Genomic DNA, 20,199 nt, shown 5'->3' on the forward strand with positions numbered 1-20,199 from the left:
AATCCAAAGTGAAAATTTTGAAAACATTTGCAAGGGGTTAGCCTTGCAAAATAACTCAATTTTGGCCCAAATTTGACTTTACTCAAACTCACTCAGAAATCATTTTTCAATCAAATGAAGCATGTTGTAATCATCTATGGGTCGTCTAGATCCCAATTGTAATGAAAAATCCAGAGTGAAAATTTTGAAAAATCTGCAAGGGGTTAGCCTTGCAAAATAACTCAATTTTGGCCAAAATTTGATTTTACTCAAACTCACTCAGAAATCAGTTTTGAATAAATTGAAACATGTTTTAATCATCTATGGGTCCTCTAGATCCCAATTTTAATGAAAAATCCAGAGTGAAAATTTTAAAGAAATCTGCAAGGGGTTAGCCTTGCAAAATAACTCAATTTTGGCCCAAATTTGATTTTACTCAAACTTACTCAGAAATCAGTGTTGAATGAAATGAAACATGTTTTAATCATCTATGGGCCCTCTAGATCCCAATTTTAATGAAAAATCCAAAGTGAAAATTTTGAAAAAATCTGCAAGGGGTTAGCCTTGCAAAATAACTCAATTTTGGCCCAAATTTGACTTTACTCAAACTCACTCAGAAATCATTTTTCAATCAAATGAAGCATGTTTTAATCATCTATGGGTCCTCTAGATCCCAATTTTAATGAAAAATCCAGAGTGAAAATTTTGAAAAAATCTGCAAGGGGTTAGCCTTGCAAAATAACTCAATTTTGGCCAAAATTTGATTTTACTCAAACTCACTCAGAAATCAGTGTTGAATGAAATGAAACATGTTTTAATCATCTATGGGTCTTGTAGATCCCAATTTTAATGAAAAATCCAAAATGAAAATTTTGAAAAAATTTGCAAGGGGTTAGCCTTGCAAAATAACTCAATTTTGGCCCAAATTTGACTTTACTCAAACTCACTCAGAAATCATTTTTCAATCAAATGAAGCATGTTTTAATCATCTATGGGTCCTCTAGATCTCAATTTTAATGAAAAATCCAAAGTGAAAATTTTGAAAAAATTTGCAAGGGGTTAGCCTTGCAAAATAACTCAATTTTGGCCCAAATTTGATTTTACTCAAACTCACTCAGAAATCAGTGTTGAATGAAATGAAACATGTTTTAATCATCTATGGGTCCTCTAGATCCCAATTTTAATGAAAAATCCAGAGTGAAAATTTTGAAAAAATCTGCAAGGGGTTAGCCTTGCAAAATAACTCAATTTTGGCCAAAATTTGATTTTACTCAAACTCACTCAGAAATCAGTGTTGAATGAAATGAAACATGTTTTAATCATCTATGGGTCCTCTAGATCCCAATTTTAATGAAAAATCCAGAGTGAAAATTTTGAAAAAATCTGCAAGGGGTTAGCCTTGCAAAATAACTCAATTTTGGCCAAAATTTGATTTTACTCAAACTCACTCAGAAATCAGTGTTGAATGAAATGAAACATGTTTTAATCATCTATGGGCCCTCTAGATCCCAATTTTAATGAAAAATCCAAAGTGAAAATTTTGAAAAAATTTGCAAGGGGTTAGCCTTGCAAAATAACTCAATTTTGGCCAAAATTTGATTTTACTCAAACTCACTCAGAAATCAGTGTTGAATGAAATGAAACATGTTTTAATCATCTATGGGTCTTGTAGATCCCAATTTTAATGAAAAATCCAAAATGAAAATTTTGAAAAAATTTGCAAGGGGTTAGCCTTGCAAAATAACTCAATTTTGGCCCAAATTTGACTTTACTCAAACTCACTCAGAAATCATTTTTCAATCAAATGAAGCATGTTTTAATCATCTATGGGTCCTCTAGATCCCAATTTTAATGAAAAATCCAGAGTGAAAATTTTGAAAAATCTGCAAGGGGTTAGCCTTGCAAAATAACTCAATTTTGGCCAAAATTTGACTTTACTCAAACTCACTCAGAAATCATTTTTCAATCAAATGAAGCATGTTTTAATCATCTATGGGTCCTCTAGATCCCAATTTTAATGAAAAATCCAGAGTGAAAATTTTGAAAAATCTGCAAGGGGTTAGCCTTGCAAAATAACTCAATTTTGGCCAAAATTTGATTTTACTCAAACTCACTCAGAAATCAGTTTTGAATGAAATGAAACATGTTTTAATCATCTATGGGTCCTCTAGATCCCAATTTTAATGAAAAATCCAGAGTGAAAATTTTGAAAAAATCTGCAAGGGGCTAACGCCTTGCAAAATAACTCAATTTTGGCCCAAATTTGACTTTACTCAAACTCACTCAGAAATCAGTGTTGAATGAAATGAAACATGTTTATCATCTATGGGTCCTCTAGATCCCAATTTTAATGAAAAATCCAAAATGAAAATTTTGAAAAAATTTGCAAGGGGTTAGCCTTGCAAAATAACTCAATTTTGGCCCAAATTTGACTTTACTCAAACTCACTCAGAAATCATTTTTGAATGAAATGAAACATGTTTTAATCATCTATGGGACCTCTAGATCCCAATTTAATGAAAACTGTTAGCCTTGCAAAATAAACTTTGGCCATAATTTTACTTTTTTCATATTTACTCAAAAATACACCTGGAGTGCAGTAAAACACCTAAGGACTGCATTTGAGGCACCTGGATGGCAAATATAATGAAAATTTCAGAAGGGTTAGCGTTGCATCTTTCTTCAAATTTGGTCAAAAAATAACTTTTGTGGAGCTATCCCAAGTTTTTTCATATTATGGGTCCAGCATTGCACACACAAAACCATTTCACCATCCAAGATAAAGGCGAAGAAATGGGCCGAATGCCTAAAACTAGCAATTGCTTTTTCTAGGCTTCTAGTTACATGGTTTCTGTAACAAGCAATCACTTCTTCTTTTAAGCAAAGGTTAATGCTTATTTCTTGCAAGCAAATGCTACCCAGATGAGGAATTGCTTAAAAACGAATAAACATTTAGTATTTGCTTGGTAGATTGACATCAAATATTCAAGACATCAGAGAACTTTTACCACGTTTATGCTGCTCATAAGCAATGGGTAGTTATGTATTCGGCCCAACACTACTCTTTGTGGGAGAATTTACCCAGAATGCAATTATGTCTGACCAAAAGAACAAATCGTTCTTCAAGTGGTTATGATTACATCTGTGATGATTATTTGCATCTTACATGGAATGTGTTTCAAATACAAAGAAAGACAAGTATTGGTTTGGTGTGCTCCTTTAGATGGCTTTATCAAACGATTTTGCTCCATGGGCCTCAAGCTGGACCAAGAGAGGGCGCTGCTCCCTTAGTAACAGAGGCTCCTTTGGTACTAATTGCGCAAGGCTGGTTCACAAACTAGGCAACGCAAGCATTGCAGTCGCATCGCTACCAACAAAATGAGCACTCCTGACCAACATGGCTCTTTTCAACCCATGAGGGGGTGCTTCTGCTCAAGGCGGATTCCCTCAATGTGAAGTCGCTCCACAAGTACTCAAATCCCCCCCCCCAAAAAATCAATATTTTTGTCCGTCCAAAAAGAAAACACTGTCAATGACTTGATGCCAGATCCTCCCCAGTTCCAAGGAAACAGAAATGTGGGATTGAAATCAATCCCTTCCAACCATTATACAACATTGATATAAGCCGGCATGGCATCAATTCACGTTACACAGCAAAAGGTAAAATAATTCGCAAATCTTTTGTTTTGCATTAAATAGTTTCTTTGGTACTTACACAATTCATTTTACAAGTTTCGCTTAATGAGTTCAAGAAAAGCTGATTCAAATCTTGGTTGCTAACTTCTTTACCTTCATTCTGCAACCTCCTCATATCAGTGCTGGCACAGGTGTTTATAATTGGTCTCCCTATCAACGATGTCACGCTTTGATTACATGTGCATTTTCCTATGGGAGACTTAAAAGGAGAGTGAATTTGAAGCTCCACAAACAAGCGTACATGTACATAAAGCGTGATGTCACCGGTACGTTGGCCTATTCTCCTCTCATAATGCTTTCATACTGTCAGCTGCCATCTTTGCCCTTCCGCCAAAGAGGCGTGGCTGCAACGTTGGTAGCCCGCTCCACGGTGACGAACTCATCCACTCTGTCTTCCGTGTGGTAATAGGCCCATAGCTCTTCAATAGCCTTTTCCTCAATCTGCCGTAAACCAGAGAAAGTCCCACATGAATCTCAAGAAAGCAAACCATCTTTGTACTCATCTTAGGCAATTTCTCAATTCCCATTCCACAACTGATTTTCACAAATGTTTGAGCTTTTTGAAAGCTTGAAGCAGAAAACTTTCTAATCTTTCTAAAGTTTAGGAAGTCCCTACTGATTCTGGCTGCTTTTTCCAGGATTTTTTTTCAGAGGAAGAGTTGACATATTTTAAGGCACACCATTAAATTGATCGAATGCCAAAATACTCCTAAAAGGATTAGCCAATAACAGAAATTTCTTCGGTGTGATCTGGTCCAAGGTCGTGAAGCAGTCCGTTTACCTGTATCAGGGAGAATGGCTTCTTGAGGGTCTTAGCAAGTGTCTCACGCTGCTCCGTCTCCAACTTGATGATCTCAGAGAAGCTGACTCGGGCGGCCGGCGGTGAAGTGGCTCGGTGCTGCCAAGGACTGGGAAGAGAAAAGCAGGATTTTAGTCAGTCAAGGGGCAACAGGTTGAGTGGGTAATGCTTAAGGCTTGTGATCATATGGTTAAGGTGTTCAAATCCATCTACTGACTTTATCCTTCAGTAAGGCCCTTAACGTCAACTTAACTCTATATAGGATGAATAACATGTTGGAATAGTCTATTATGGACCAGCACCCCAAAAGGTTCACACCACAGAAACTAAATATAAATGCATAAGGTCGATTTTGACGTACCATTTTCATTTCAATAAAGCATATTATAAAGTAGACAACCATCAGACAAGAATATAATCCAAGCACTCGCTCTGACAAAAACTCAATTTTGACCTAGGCAGAAAAAGACCTGAACTCTTACTTTTCCGGCACTTCTCTGGGACTTGCCTCTTGAGGGGGTGCTTCCACTAGCATGCTGGGCTCATTGTCCGAAACTCTTCTAGCACGAGACACAATACCAAAGCTGCAGATTTAAGAAGGAACAAAAATCAATACCTACAATACAGCTTGCAACTATCAAAACAATATTGCTATCTATGTGATTTGAAACAATTTTATTTACAATATTGAGTTTTTTACCAAGAATACAGTGACAATTTTGTTACTTTTGGAGGGAAAAGAAGGTATACACAAGATGGATTTTAGGGAAAAGGATGTCTTCATTTGAAAATGTAATAAAAGATTAGAAAGCTCTTCTCAAGGGTCACAAACTTAACTGGAGCCACAAAAAACTTGGAGAAACTTTGCAACTTGACAAGAGAAATATTTAACTTCTACGTTCTAAAAAACTCTGGTCATAAACTTAATTTAACAACTTGATTTATAGGTGGCCCCATAGGTCACTCGGTCTGTCAGTCGGGCTGATAATCAACTATAGGCCCACTTGATTGGTCACTCAACAATGTCACTTGTTCCGTCAGCCAGTCAACAGTCAGTCAACAGTCTGACTCCCCACTCCCGCATCTTTCCATTTTCCTGCCCCCTACCTGAGTTGTTCCAGACCTCTTGACTTGGCCGGGGGTGATGTTGCCGTGGATACGGCAGTGCTGCCCATGATCCTCTTCTGCTCTTCCATCTGCACTTCTCGGAAAGACGACGTCGACGCCGGAGCCATCTTGCGGGCTCCGCCCCTGATTTCCAAGAGCAAAATGATTCACTTCAGGGCAACATTCAAATTAAAATGGAACTTAAAATAGGAAAATTCACTTATCCACAACAGGAGAACTCATAAAATAAAGATGCCAATAGTATGATGTGAACTCAAAATGTGCTTTCACAAAAAATTGGCTTTTCTGGTAAATTTCTTTAAGGGCAAGAATATAAAATTGTAGATTCAGAAACAGAGGGCTCATTTTTAAATGGTGGACTGATATTTTCCAATTATTTTAAGCAAGTTTTCCTCTGATACTGAATGGCCTTTGTTGACAATCTTCATGACACTGTAAAGAATGGGGGGGCGGAATTGCCATGAAATCGGTTCTAGTTTTTAAGTGAATCTGCCACATGCCCTGATACGAACCATGGACAGGTTGGTGTTGGATGCTCCACTGGTGAGGTAGGGGGCGGCGATGTAGCACTATCTGCTGCCCTCTCTTGTTCTCGCTTACGCTGCTTCTGGGACTTCTTGGCTATGGGTGTGGTCATTCTGGATGTCGTCAACGGCTTCTTCGATGCTGCAGTCAGGGATGCCTGTGACTGCATGATGCTACGTAGGTCTGGTCCCGTTATGTCTAACATACTGGGGCTGATACACACAAATACCTTGATTAATGAATTTGCGATGACACTGAAAAGTTGTAGAGTTAAGCATGCCCACTGTGCAATGTTCAGAGCAGACTGCCGCGTATCATACACAGTTCCTGTCTTAAAGTTTACCATTTACTAATTACAACCAACAATGCAGGCAATGAAATATAAGCATCCAGAGAAGACATTAACATATTGATAGTTTTTAAATCTATGGAAAAATGAATGTAAAGATCAGCTGCTAAACCCAAAATAGATGGTTTAGATACAAGACTAAAAATAATTAACAGATAAGGCACAGCAGGACAAAGTGAATTCACTAATTAACAAGGCACTTCCTAATGTGCAGGTGTATTTTTTTAAAGCTGATGAAAAATTTTAGGAAGCATTGAGCACTGTCCCTACCTTTTCCAGCCTTTGGACTGCGTTTCGTCTTTGCCGAAGGCCTTTTCGGGTGTCCCGAGGCTCCTCTTTGTCTTCTCGTCCACGGCAGTCTCTGACCAGCCTTTCCTAATCCACTTCCCTGGGGGTGACTGGACTCCAGATGGGGATACGTTGTGGTTGCCGGGATTCGCTGGGATGGATTCCGGCTCACTGTTCCCAGAATCCCTCGAGGCTTCCTGTTCCCACCTCCCTCGTTCTTTGGCTTCGTCAACCTTGGGCTGGCCCGTCGGGGAAGACACGGAGCTGGCACTCGTAGAGCTGTCGCCTTGCCCTGCATCCCCAATTGCATCTGTTGCTATGGTCAAGTTGTCCATTTCCATGGGAAGGGTTCTGGGTATCACATCCGGTAGCTGGTTGCTACTCGCGTTGTTCTCCCCAGACTCACTGAACGACAAACTCTTCCGCTTTCCAGTGCTTGTTCTCCGACTGGCTTTCCTCTTGGCTTTGGCCTTCCTGATGATCTGGTCAAAGTCGCCACGGTCAAAGCTGATGGTATGGCCTTCCATAACCTCTGCACTGGTAGAATGAGAGATCTCCGTGGATGGTTCCTCCTCAATGTAGCTGATGTCTGGGCCTTCCTCGTATGGTGTGATGATACGGTAGGGCATGGACGGAATCTGAAATCCAATGTCATTCACGATTATGTATAGCATTCTTGCACACGAAAAAGTGGTTAGGACATTTTGACCCTCAAAACCTCTGCCTTTATAGCCCCTCATAATTTTACCGCTGTTTTCTAAGTAAATGCCTTTTGAAGAGAGTACACAACCCAATAAGTTTCACAAGGTTTTCTTATTTACGGGAATAATTTCCAAAACTGAGAAATATTTCACTGAAACTTAGTAATTCCACTGAAAATAATCCAATTTTTTCATCTTTTTTAATTCAGGGAAACCTCAAAATAACAAGCTAATTTTTTCCCGACACGCTTCATCCTATCCAGTCTTCATTCCAGGACTCCCCCTAGTTCATAATGTAATGGTTGCGGTGGTAAGGGTTTTCAGATACTCCATGAATCCGAGCCCCTTACCATTTCTTTGTAAGCCTCGGTGAGCTCCAGTAATACGTCACTGCTGAGAATCTCTAACGCCCTTGATTCAAGGAGACAGGCCAAGTTCAGGCCGATGTACTGGTGACAGGTCCGTTTAAGTTGGTTGGCTCGGTAAACGGACGCAAACTGGAGCAGCTCAGCCACATTCCTGAGGGATACTAGGATGATATCAGAAAGACAAAAGATCAACATGGAAAGCGCTACAAAGAATTTGTTTGAGGACCTAGTCATAAAGGGGGGTGCCGGTCAGAAGCCATCCATTCTCCATTCAGAAGCCATTAGGAACATTATATAACCTAGGATCACACCCCAAATACACAATGCAACCTGGCGAATTGAGATCACTCAAGAGGATTTTGTTCGAATGGCAGACTGTTGTTACTTGAACAAAAATCCCAGAACAGTTTCTAGCTTACTCAAGTCAACCAGGGCCACCTCACACATCTCCTTCAGCCGACTGATAAGCAGCTGATCGGCCGTGGCCAGCATGTTGCACAGCAACTCAACATCGGTAGCAGCTCTAACCGACGGCGCGTCGTCAGTGTAGATGTACTCCAGGAGGATGGACAGGATGGAGGCTGGCAGGGGCATCTTCAACGGGTCACTGGAGCTGGCCTGTCCAATCACAGTTCAAGAGGGAGAAATCAGCATGGTTATTGTAATCAAAGCTAACTCTTCATGGCTGTATTTTTTAAAGATATATGTTTTTCCAGACTATAAATCATTTCAGAGATTTTGAAACAATGCAGCTACAAAAGAAAGGGCACATGTCTCCTTCCGTATTTGAAACTTTGTCTTCACATTGGCAAGGACATGTGCTCAATTATCGACACTTTGGCCTTGCTGAAGTTTGAGGAATCATTTTGGGCGCAGGCATAGTAACACAGGACCTTCAAGCAAGAAAACATTTAGGGGATAAAATCTGTCCTCTGTGTTAACAAAGCTTCAGATGAAACTGGTCCACATAATGCTAAATTTCTTTTTCTAGGTTCATAGCAACTACATTATAACCCAAGCAGAATTGGAAGCTTTGAAGCTTTGGTCGGATATGAAATGGAACAATGAATCACTTCAGTATTCCGACAGCGCAAATGAAGCGTGTTTGAGGTCATTAGGATGCGCGTGCGAGGGCTCACTGACTTGGCTATACTCTTGACGCTACAAGCATTCACAAACAAGCCTTTAGGCTAGGGCTTAATGTTCACTATTAGAATGCTACATAGCATATCCGTAGCCACAGACAATACTAACTTCAGGCTTACCTCAATCCAGCCGGACCCAAGCATGCTCTGAAAGTACTCCAGTCTGGCGACCAGAAGACACTTGTGGCAGGGGAACAGCGTGCCTTCCTCGGAGCACAGCACCACATTGGCAAGCTGGGGTAGCTGCCGGGGGTGGAAGTGCAGGGGCTTGGCACTGGGCCGGAAATTCCACAGGCGACCATCTCTGAACTTGACCTGGTCCAACCTGAAGTCGCAAACCAGGAAAAAATGGACCAGAAATGGAAACTGTGAAAACTTTTTTGGGATACAATACTGCTTATGGGTTAAAAATTAAACAGCTGCGCCCCCCCATGGGATCTGCTTACAAGTACCCCCTCCATGATGGAAGAAACGTTGGACCAAAACCGGGCTTTATTCACAAGATGGCCATTTTGGATCATACTCCCAGAATCCACCTCATTGATTGAACACTCTGAAATGGGAAGGAGCCAGACTATTTTCCTACAGTTACAGGCATAGCCTTACTTTGAATTTTTGTTTCATTTGGAGTGTCACTGATATGAGTTTTTATCCCTAATTTGGAGTTACGCATCAGAGAACATGGATGGTTATCTATAATTTGCACCTACTGTATTGCATCATACATTCCAAATGACATACCAAACGATATTTTAGAAAATTTATGCAGGGCTAGAGATATCCTCGCTTTTGATTCAAGATTCAAGGAATAAGCAAAAGTACTAGACACAAGCAACGTACATATACATTTTGGGCTAGTAACCAATTTTCTGCTAGGCAAATATTCTTTTGTTTGCTAAGCACATGTTTGGACTCAGCAGTGCTGTGCAACTGCCCCCTTTGTGCCCACAATGACCTTGACTGTGTCTGAATCAACTGGCTGCGGCTCAGAGCAATGCATGCATCTATGGGAAGTGGCTAAGCTGCTAGTTGATGACTTTCATAAGCACACATGTAATTTCAAGCCATAGCCGTGAAGATTGGACATAGCCCTTACCTTTTCACCAGAGATGCCACGCCAAACTTCTTAGCTGCGTCGATCAAACTCCTAACATAAACCATCCCATCAGCTTCATTCTTCTTCGCTCCTCCATCTTTCTTGGCTTTCTTTCCGCCTTCCTTGTTTCCTTTCTTCTCGTTGTGCTCCTTGTACATTCCGTAGGCCGACTTATGTCTGTTCTCCTTAGTGATGGTCAATTTGTCAAAATCGTTGGCAACGTCTAAACCAGTAGTTGGACTCCGTGGAGTTCCGGGGACGGATTTAAAATCGAAGTCCGACTGGAACACGTCACAAGTGTCCGTGTAGATGTACTGGAGCAGTTGCATCAGTGTGTGGAAGTCCGTCTTGTCCGTGACGTCGTGGGTTTCTAGAGGTTTGACAACTAGAAAAGAGTCAAATGCATCCGTCATGTGGGCAGAGTTGTGATTCTCTCGGGGCGAAGTCTGAAGAAAGAGGCAGCGAAAGTAGTCACTACGGAGGGTGAGGATGTATTTGTGGGCTGGAATGGATCGATGTCCAACCTGAAAAAAAAGAAAATGTGTAAATACATTCCAGATTTTTCATTTCATGAAAAAGTTCTTAAACTAGAGAATACCCAAATAAAAATCAGAATTGATTGATCACAACATGAGCGAAAATTGCAAATAAGGCATAATAAAAAGTTCTGACTGAAAATGGTTGCCAACCTTCAGTACAACATCATGGATGCGATCCGACAAATCGGCATCCGTGAGAAGGTGCGACAGGTGCTTCACCATCAACGATGGGCTCACCGAAGGAACCTCAGTCAAGCTGCAAGAAAGGTGGCAATGCGCACAAATGTTTACTCCAATACAAGGACAGATTCCACCGCGGGATGTTGCCGCAAAGTTTGTCATCACTTCTTTAGCTCAATCTTTAATCTTCCAAACCTCCCTGTTTGTGCAAAGGAAGCGACGGAACTTTCTTTGCACAACTCGCATCAAACCAAATGGAACGAATCCGTGACCTGGCTCTACCTCCCTCAGTCCTAGAAAAATTCTCAAAAGCTGGTAGATTTTTGAAAGAAGTCAAGTATTGGGTAACTTTGGTTTTGATGAGCACAAAAGGACGGTGACTGAAATCACCATGCAAGCCCTACCTTGCCTTGGGGTCAGCCTGCAGCACGGCAAAGTCTAGACCGTTTGGGCAGCAGGCCACCCTGACCGCTCGGTGGACAGCAGGGACCCGGTTTAGGCTGACCCGGTCCATCTCTTCCGGGTCTTCAGGCCAGTCTCGGGAGTGGACGTTGTCCCGAGAGGCCCGAGGAGAGGCTTGGGAAGAATCTGAACGAATGAAGTACGAAATGACAGGTATTATGCTCAACGAAAGCTTTGGAAACCTGTGAACAAAATTTATGTGAGGTGACTTCTTAAAAAGTCTGTAAAGATAATGTCAAGGATGTGTGTTATCAATCATCTATTCATGTAAGAGGACACTTGGACAGCAATGCAACGTTTTCATGACAAATAGGAATAAAGCTAACAGAGCAAGAATCCTTGACAAAAACATGATTTTTTTTTAATAAGAAGTTCTCGTTGTGAATCTAAGATATGCAAGGATAAGTCTGACTAAGCGAAGAAAAGTACTGGTGTACACAGACTTGAGCTGGAATGAGTGAGAATTTTGCAAAGAATCTTACTGAATCCTGCAAAATATTCAAGAACGAAGGACCCCAGCGGCACACTCTTTTTGTATGAACTCCCAATGGGCATTAAGTCCCACACAAACTAATAGTAGCCAGGGTTTACCTTCTTTGATCCAACAACATCCTTCAAAATCCTAAGATGAGAGGTCCAGGGGTAATGTGATAGTTTGTGGTAGTAACAGACCCGGTACCTTTGCCATGACTTGACGAAGAGGATTTCTTGCCCAAGAATCTGCCAGAGAATGCCTCCCCTTCTTCAGTGCAGAAGAGCACGCCCTGGCGGCTCAGGGCTACGTCAGCCATGAAGACCTGCCGCTTGCGCGTCCATGCGCAACGCCTCAGGGCGCGACTGCTCGACCGCCAGTTATACACCTATGAAGTAAACGTCAAATTTATCACCAAGGGTCGACTTGGCAAATAAGATACCATGACACAATTCAGGATTTCAAGAAATCTGGCATGACCTGGGATGTCCCTAGTTTAAGGAGGTGTGAAGCTTATTTCTTAATCTCCACTTTCTCATCAGTCTTCACCTGTCCGCTCTGGTTCAACACCAACAGAACCAGCTCCGACCCTCCTTTCTTCTGCAGGGTTCCGTCGCTGAGATCCGAATCCAAGGTGCCGCCGCTGGCGACAATCTTCAGCAGATTCAGTTGCCTGTGTGAAACGAAACCAATGCCAGAGACACCTCAGTTTTCACCGGCTTCCATTCCGAGTGTCTGGAGTACCAGCATGCGTTGACCAGAGTTGCAGTTGCTGGCTTGATCCAGGCCACTGATTATGGCATTCCTGTCCCTAAGCAAGGCATTTGGTCATAATTACTTCTTTTCACCCTGCAGTTGCTGGCTTGATCCAAGCCACTGATTATGGCATTCCTGTCCCTAAGCAAGGCATTTGGTCATAATTACTTCTTTTCACCCTGCAGTTGCTGGCTTGATCCAAGCCACTGATTATGGCATTCCTGTCCCTAAGCAAGGCATTTGGTCATAATTACTTCTTTTCACCCTGCAGTTGCTGGCTTGATCCAGGCCACTGATTATGGCATTCCTGTCCCTAAGCAAGGCATTTGGTCATAATTACTTCTTTTCACCCTACAGTTGCTGGCTTGATCCAGGCCACTGATTATGGCATTCCTGTCCCTAAGCAAGGCATTTGGTCATAATTACTTCTTTTCACCCTGCAGTTGCTGGCTTGATCCAGGCCACTGATTATGGCATTCCTGTCCCTAAGCAAGGCATTTGGTCATAATTACTTCTTTTCACCCTGCAGTTGCTGGCTTGATCCAAGCCACTGATTATGGCATTCCTGTCCCTAAGCAAGGCATTTGGTCATAATTACTTCTTTTCACCCTACAGTTGCTGGCTTGATCCAGGCCACTGATTATGGCATTCCTGTCCCTAAGCAAGGCATTTGGTCATAATTACTTCTTTTCACCCTACAGTTGCTGGCTTGATCCAGGCCACTGATTATGGCATTCCTGTCCCTAAGCAAGGCATTTGGTCATAATTACTTCTTTTCACCCTACAGTTGCTGGCTTGATCCAGGCCACTGATTATGGCATTCCTGTCCCTAAGCAAGGCATTTGGTCATAATTACTTCTTTTCACCCTGCAGTTGCTGGCTTGATCCAGGCCACTGATTATGGCATTCCTGTCCCTAAGCAAGGCATTTGGTCATAATTACTTCTTTTCACCCTGCAGTTGCTGGCTTGATCCAAGCCACTGATTATGGCATTCCTGTCCCTAAGCAAGGCATTTGGTCATAATTACTTCTTTTCACCCTACAGTTGCTGGCAACTTATATCTTTGGAAATATTCCATTTTTCAGCAGAACTGATGCAAATAGAATGGTTAACAACACTTGTGTACTTTCATATTGGTTGTGGGGAAATAAAAATGAAAAATATCTCAATACCTTACGTCTATGGAAAAAACTTTTTATATTGACCCTAACCCACTAGCGTGTATGTAAAAATCATATTGAAATCAGAGGATTTGGGACTGTTAGGGCATTATTAAGCTTGAAGAATAGTTTAACATCAAATACGGAATACTTTCAGAGGATATGGCGAAGAAATGGTAAATAATTCTTAAGGATCAAAAGGTAACAATAATTATATCTCAATACTCAGAGTACCTCTCCATTCACATGCACTGACTTAACAAAATTAAGGCCAGACAGAGCAGGCTTCTTACTTGGAGGCAACTTTGCGACACTGATACTCGTTCAGCACGTAGATATCTCCCGCCTTGGTTGCGCACACCGTGGCAGCGTCGCTGGTGGTGACGTGGGTCAGCTCCACCTTGTCATGATGTAAGGTGGTCACGTGACGCGGTGAGACGACGTACTTCTCTCCTTTGGCGTGACCTGAAGGACATTGAAAACAAGAGATGTGAATGCAACTCAACGGTTAGTATACGGATACAGAGCAAAAACTCTAATGGAACGGAGGAAATTTCTGGCCACTTTTGGCATTTGTCCAACCAAGACCATATGTGGTCGGAAAATCTGTCCGAAGGAAATGTAAAGAAAAGTCCCATAAATGAAATCCTTTCGGTATTTCTACTGAGGTTTTTTATCAAGCACTAGCGACTTGGGGCAAACACTAGGCACCTGTTTGTTTCATGTGGATCCGGATCAAGATCAGTGATTTGAGGTTGGTTCACTGATACCAAAATCCATCTAATGGACAGCGCAACCCAGCTTTCAGATCACTGATCGTGATCCAGATCCGTGCGAAACAAACAGGCCCCATATCTCACCTAGCTGTCCAGCGTTCAATCCGAAGGTATAGACGGCCTCCTTGGTGTGCATGACCGAGTGGAAACGGCCTGCGGCTATGCCCAGCATCGTCTTGTGCTTGATCTGCTTGCTGGAGATGAGTTTTGGGGTCAGGGCCTTGACGCCCAGTGAGGAGTGGCCCAGCTGGTGCTGGCTGTTCTGACCGCATGAGAAAACGGTGCCGCTGCAAGGGGGGAAAATGGAAGCTTAGACTGTTGGTCTTTAACAATTCTGCTGGAGAGATAGCTTCAAAGAAAGCTAAAGGACAGGTAAGTCAGTGATTACAATGATGCTAACAACTTGGTGGGGATATAGCACTGATGATGGAGACAGCGCTGACGGTAAAGAAAAACGGTGCCCCTGGAGGGGGAAAATTGGAGCATAGACTGGATAGATAGCTTTGGAAGAAGCTCCAGGCAGATCTGATTGTGGTGATAAATGTTTGGTGGTAAATGCAATGATGGTAAAAAAAAAAGTGACCTGCTCCCACAAAATATGAGTAAAATCATTTTTCTTTTTCTAAACACAATGCTCTTTGACTCTAAGAGTGCTAATGGTAGATTTCTCCATCCTTTTGGACCCAAACTGTTTGATATTGGCAATGTTGTTATATATCAGAAAGCTCTTGTTCTGCTTTGTCCTCCACGTTTCTGTGTCTTAACCCCTCCCATTCTAGAAGCTGGTTACAGTGTCTAGTCAAGACCATGATAAAGAACAGATATAAGACCAGACACAAGACCAGTCACACGACCAGTTACTAGACAAGTCATAAGATCAGTCATAACTAGCAAGTTTATTTTTGTTGCTTTTCATGTGAAGAGCTTATGACTTGCATTCAGGTCTTGTGGTGGTCTTGTGACGGTCTTGTGATGATCTTAAGGGGTCCCAATTGGCATTCATGGTGGAGATGATGGCCCAAATTAGTAATTTCAACACTAAACCTCCTAGATCCTTCAAAATCCACCAAATGGTTTCAAACGATTGTGTGGGACTGAGGACGGTAGAGTCTAGCCACTGTTACTTTACATTGAGCTTGATGTCCCTTGAAATTTGAAGTACAAAGAATGTGACATTAAATTCCTGCACAGACGATAACTGCTCAGGAAGAATCCTAGAAAAATCCTCTGAAATAAGGGTCAATCTTGGAAAAGGTACATTCAAATGGAAACCAGATGAGATACATATCACTCACTCTTCCATGAGAAATAGTGTGTGGTCCCTGGCAGCAGCCACAAACTCGCACACCTTCCCGGTGAGCGTCGTTACCGGGTGTGGCCTGAGACACACCTCCTCATTGCCATGGCCCAGCCGCCCCCCTTGGCCATGCCCACAGGTGTACACCGCCCCCTGGTGGGTCAGGAAGACCGTGTGGAACTTGCACATTACAACCTGGAGGGTGAAAGCATGATACTGATTTGTGGAATATATGAGACAGGTTTTACAACGCAAGTGTTGACTGCTAAGAGGTAAGATTCTAACATAAGGAAACACTTCTTTGCTAATTAATTTGCTCCTCAAAGGAAAAAAACACGCACACAGCCCACAAACCTGCTTGATGCTCAGCCCATCTCGGGCAAACCTGTCCACCACGTCCGGCTGACTGCGGCTCTTCCCCCCGCCGTGGCCCAGGGTGAAGTTGGCATTGCTGCCCCACGAGTACACTTGGCTGGGGCCCCGGGGGTCATACTCGGCATAGCCTGGGTGGTCTTTCATGGCAATCTCCAAGGGAGTCAGGTCCTCGTTGTCATGCTTATCTATGCTTGCTCCATGCTACACAATATGACAAAGAGGCTCAATGGTAAGTATCACAATGTCGTCAACACAAAATGGTCGTTTGGCTGAATACCAAATAACCTTATTTCAAACAAACCTGAAAAGATGTTTACATTTTTTGTGAAATGGAACGGTACAAGTCAAATCAAAGTACTACAACTTAATCAATCTTCTAAGAACTGCTTGCCTTTCATTCCAAGATGTGGCACAGTTGTGGAATACATTTTCTTTTGGGCAAGAAAATAGTCTGCTCTGCACCTTTTAAGTAGCTTCAGATATTTTAAATTCAAATTTGAAAATCTCACTGGGTCAATCTTTTCCAAGGCACACACAATTATGATGATGAATAGTCTCTTTCAAGAAGTATATGTAGGTGTACTGCAAACAGCTACTTCAATATCCAATTTCTGATCCACAACTTTCTGGCAGGTGGCCTTCAGAAACTTGACTTGATTCTCAGCTCAAAGGCTGTCACACCTTGCTATAGACCTTTTTCATGAAACTACATGTTCTGTTTGTCTCGTTCCCTGTAGGTCCATCAGCAATAGCAATACAACTCCACAAATTAGAAAAAGGGAACAGACTACGTTTCCTTCCAGCCTCAGTTTGGTAACATTGCTTTGAATGGTACAAAAGGAAGATGGCTACCCATGATAGCGATCTGTATACTGGAATAAGACCTTTTAATGGATTCTTTGGAAAATCCTTGGTACTGTAACTTACGGTAACAGGTCAACTTACACTGATCAGGTACACAGCAGCAATCACCTGGCCGTGGAAAATACTCCTGTGCAGAGCTGTCCAACCAGATTCAAGATCCTCAGCACCAAGACTGGCATGCTTCTCCTTAACAAGCCAATCGACAATCTCAAATTTGCCAAGGGATGCTGCCATGTGCAGAGTCGTGCGCCCACACGCGTCAGCCACATGGCCGGCATTCTGACAAGCACCGCCGAGGTAGGTCTTGATCTGGTGCGGGGTGCCGCGAGTAATGACCGAGATGAGGTTAGAAGCGCAACGGGATGAACGGCACCGCGAAGTGCAGTCAGCTTCCAACATCGGATTCATTGAGTCAGTTCTACTAACGCGTAATGCCCAAGCACGTCAAACTGTAAGTTCGCGGCACCAAAAACTGGCAGCCTTAAACTTTCCAAGTAGGGCAAGTGGGATTTGCTGATGTGACAATCTAGGTCGGGTTGATCCGAAGCTCAGGAAATGCAGAAGCTCCACTAGCTAGCCTGGAATGGTTCCCCCTTGACAGCCCTAAGGCAGCCCAGTAGGCTGGCCGGGGGCTGCCATTGCTTTTAGGCCTCCATAATTGCAAGGGGAACAGAACTGAAATTGTTAGAGGGAGAAAAAAAAGAGGCATTAGCGCATGATCACTGCTAAATGCTACTTGATAAAACAATGAGTTGATCAGAGTTGATTATCTTTAGTTCATTAGCTACACAGGATAGCCAGAAGCCTTATCGCTAATACCGCACAAGGGATTTTGCACAGTGTTAGAAAGGCAGTGTAGGAGTGGAAAAGAGGCAGCAGTGTTCTCCATGGACACATTTTTTGGCAGGGCGGCATGATGTCATCGAGATCGTGATGACATCATCGGATGCACTATGACGTAATTAGACAGGCATGAAGATTGCACGGTGAACTTCCCTCGGGGAAAAATAATAAATTCGGTTTCCTCAGATGAGATCACAATGATCTTTTCTGTTAAAAGTTTGTAAGGGGTATTCTTGCATGACCTTGCACAATCACTACAATGCCGAAGTCCAACATGTGACTTTGCTTGTCATAATGTGTTGCTGCAGCGCCGCATGTGTACGCGTGTCCGTGTTTACAAAGCACCAAATGACTTACATACACCTGTACCACTGCACAGTAACCGTTGAGTGCATCCAAATAGTGATACTACAAAACATGCCCTACAACGAGAACGCAGCTGGAAGAATAGCCGACAAATAGTAACATTCTAGGCCCGTTATTGCTATTATTGGCCCATTGGTAGTTTCTGTGTATTCCAAACTTATTAATCAGTGATCCAGAGACGAAAAAGCTGCTGTTTGGACATGTTCAAAAGTCTTTTCGATCGCCATGTTTTTGATCGCCATACTTACGCATGCATGTTCCAAAGTTTAGGCAACTTCAGTTGAAGATTGCCCAAAGTGCTTGTTTCTTTCCCGACGGTGACATCTGTGCAGTTGTTCGATTAATGACACCACATGAAACTCGGTCCGAGTTGTTCCGATCGAGCCAAGCCGAAATCATCACGACGATAGTGCAGGTACATGTATCGATACAAGACATGCAGACAGCGCAGCGGTAATGCATGCAGCGTTGCGCGTTGTATGTACATGGTCTGCGAGACGGGCGGTCACAAAGGCTGATTCGGGGCACCGAGCAGGCAGCATGTGATGGCGGAGATTGTCCTGGCCATTGGATCTTGGCCATTTCTATTTGTTTTTTCATTTCAAAAATTAGGCAGAATGGTAAGACTTTTGGCAGGGCGGCAGAAATTGGTGGGGCGGCCTGAAATTTTGGCAGAAGGGCCCGCCCTGCCAAATCTGTTTGTGGAGAAAACTGGGCCGTGTTGGCGATAAGGCTGATATCATTTGGATATTAACTTTGGATTTTTGCCCTGCCCGATGTGTATTTTAACACTAAACCACAAGCGTACTCACGTCGGGCAGGGCGAAAATCCAAAATTAATTTACCTCTCCCCAGCGCGAATCCATATTTCAAATAGTTTAGTCAGCTTACACAAAACTTGCACCCCAAATTTTTGCCCCAAAAAAATGAGCTTACATTTTTAAAAAGTATGCCTGCGAGAACAGTTTAAACACTTAGGCTACAGGTTTTCCCCAAATCAAATACATTTTTGAAAAATAAGACAAAAATAAAATAAACAGAAAAACCTGGGCCTGGAGTTTACATCATGTCTCGTCACACTGCCATGACTGTCACACTCACAGACACAATAGCTGAGGAAATTTAGATGTTGAACAACTTGACTGTTTACCAACTCAACTTTGGACAACTTGACAATTTGAACTCAACAATTTGCCGAGTCATGCTTAAGTCAACTTCAGAAAACAACTGCAACGAGCGCACGTGTACAGTCTGATCAAAGAAAAGGTTGTGTCACCCAATCCTCGGACTGACTGGTGTGTGCGTACGTCACCATGGTCGCTGTTTTCAGGGGCGCATTTCCAAACGGCTGTTCCATGTCAAGACATCTAAACTGCTGCCAAAGTTTTGGAAGAGTCCATTGGTACATGTAGTATCTTATCGCTCAGTCCGTTTATTACATGTCTTGACATGGAACAGCCGTTGAGACGACGAGGGGTCAAGTGACGTAATGCTCAACGACCTTATTTTAAAGATGGCAACTGTAAGAGTGAGCCCGTTAGATTGAATGGATAAAGGAAAAAGACTGGAAAATACCTGAATAACGTGAGTGAAATCATTCAATAAATGGTATTTAGAAAACGGAAAGGTCAAGAATCATGTTCGTATGCGAAAGAAATTGCGCCCACGATTATAAGTGGGTGCGCCAAAAATGTTCAGTACGCCGACACGAAATTGCGCATACGGATGTGTGGCTAAGGATAAACCGGGAGTGATCCGTGCCACACTAGTGGGGCTACCTGTTTCCCAATAAATGTCAAAGTTGTAGGCCTAATCGTCAACATTACCCTTTGCTATTCCATGCTTGTTCTGCTATTGGCATAGGGGAAGACGAGAAGACCGGAGAGAGCAGAGAAATGAACTTCCAATTCCATGGTTCCGAACTGTTGACAGGAGAAATCGAAAAAGTGCCACATGGACGGTGCCATTTTGAGAAGTAAATTTACACTAGTTGAGAGCGCCACCAATCGTCGAAATGCGTTAAGGCAACTCACT

The 20,199-nt window shown here is 42.6% G+C and overlaps 1 protein-coding gene across 1 annotated transcript; it reads right to left on the minus strand.

Annotated features, from left to right (window-relative positions):
• Positions 1 to 2,282: 2,282 nt before the first annotated feature.
• ibtk (inhibitor of Bruton tyrosine kinase) lies at positions 2,283 to 20,151 on the minus strand. The gene is made up of 20 exons (XM_022234112.2): positions 19,992 to 20,151; positions 17,038 to 17,631; positions 16,072 to 16,293; positions 15,716 to 15,912; positions 14,505 to 14,707; positions 13,938 to 14,109; positions 12,277 to 12,400; positions 11,935 to 12,115; positions 11,198 to 11,381; positions 10,764 to 10,869; positions 10,075 to 10,598; positions 9,099 to 9,303; positions 8,253 to 8,451; positions 7,816 to 7,994; positions 6,747 to 7,402; positions 6,115 to 6,339; positions 5,582 to 5,725; positions 4,957 to 5,058; positions 4,457 to 4,583; positions 2,283 to 4,116 (listed from the first exon to the last, which is right to left on the minus strand). The coding sequence occupies exons 2-20, from the start codon at positions 17,362 to 17,364 to the stop codon at positions 3,982 to 3,984; spliced, it is 4,212 nt and encodes a 1,403-aa protein (XP_022089804.2). The 5' UTR covers positions 17,365 to 17,631; positions 19,992 to 20,151; the 3' UTR covers positions 2,283 to 3,981.
• Between the last annotated feature and the right edge of the window lie 48 nt (positions 20,152 to 20,199).

The sequence above is a fragment of the Acanthaster planci genome, linkage group LG15 (assembly GCF_054643075.1).
Source record: "Acanthaster planci isolate LZ-2023a linkage group LG15, COTS_SCS, whole genome shotgun sequence".
Taxonomy (NCBI): Eukaryota; Metazoa; Echinodermata; class Asteroidea; order Valvatida; family Acanthasteridae; genus Acanthaster; species Acanthaster planci.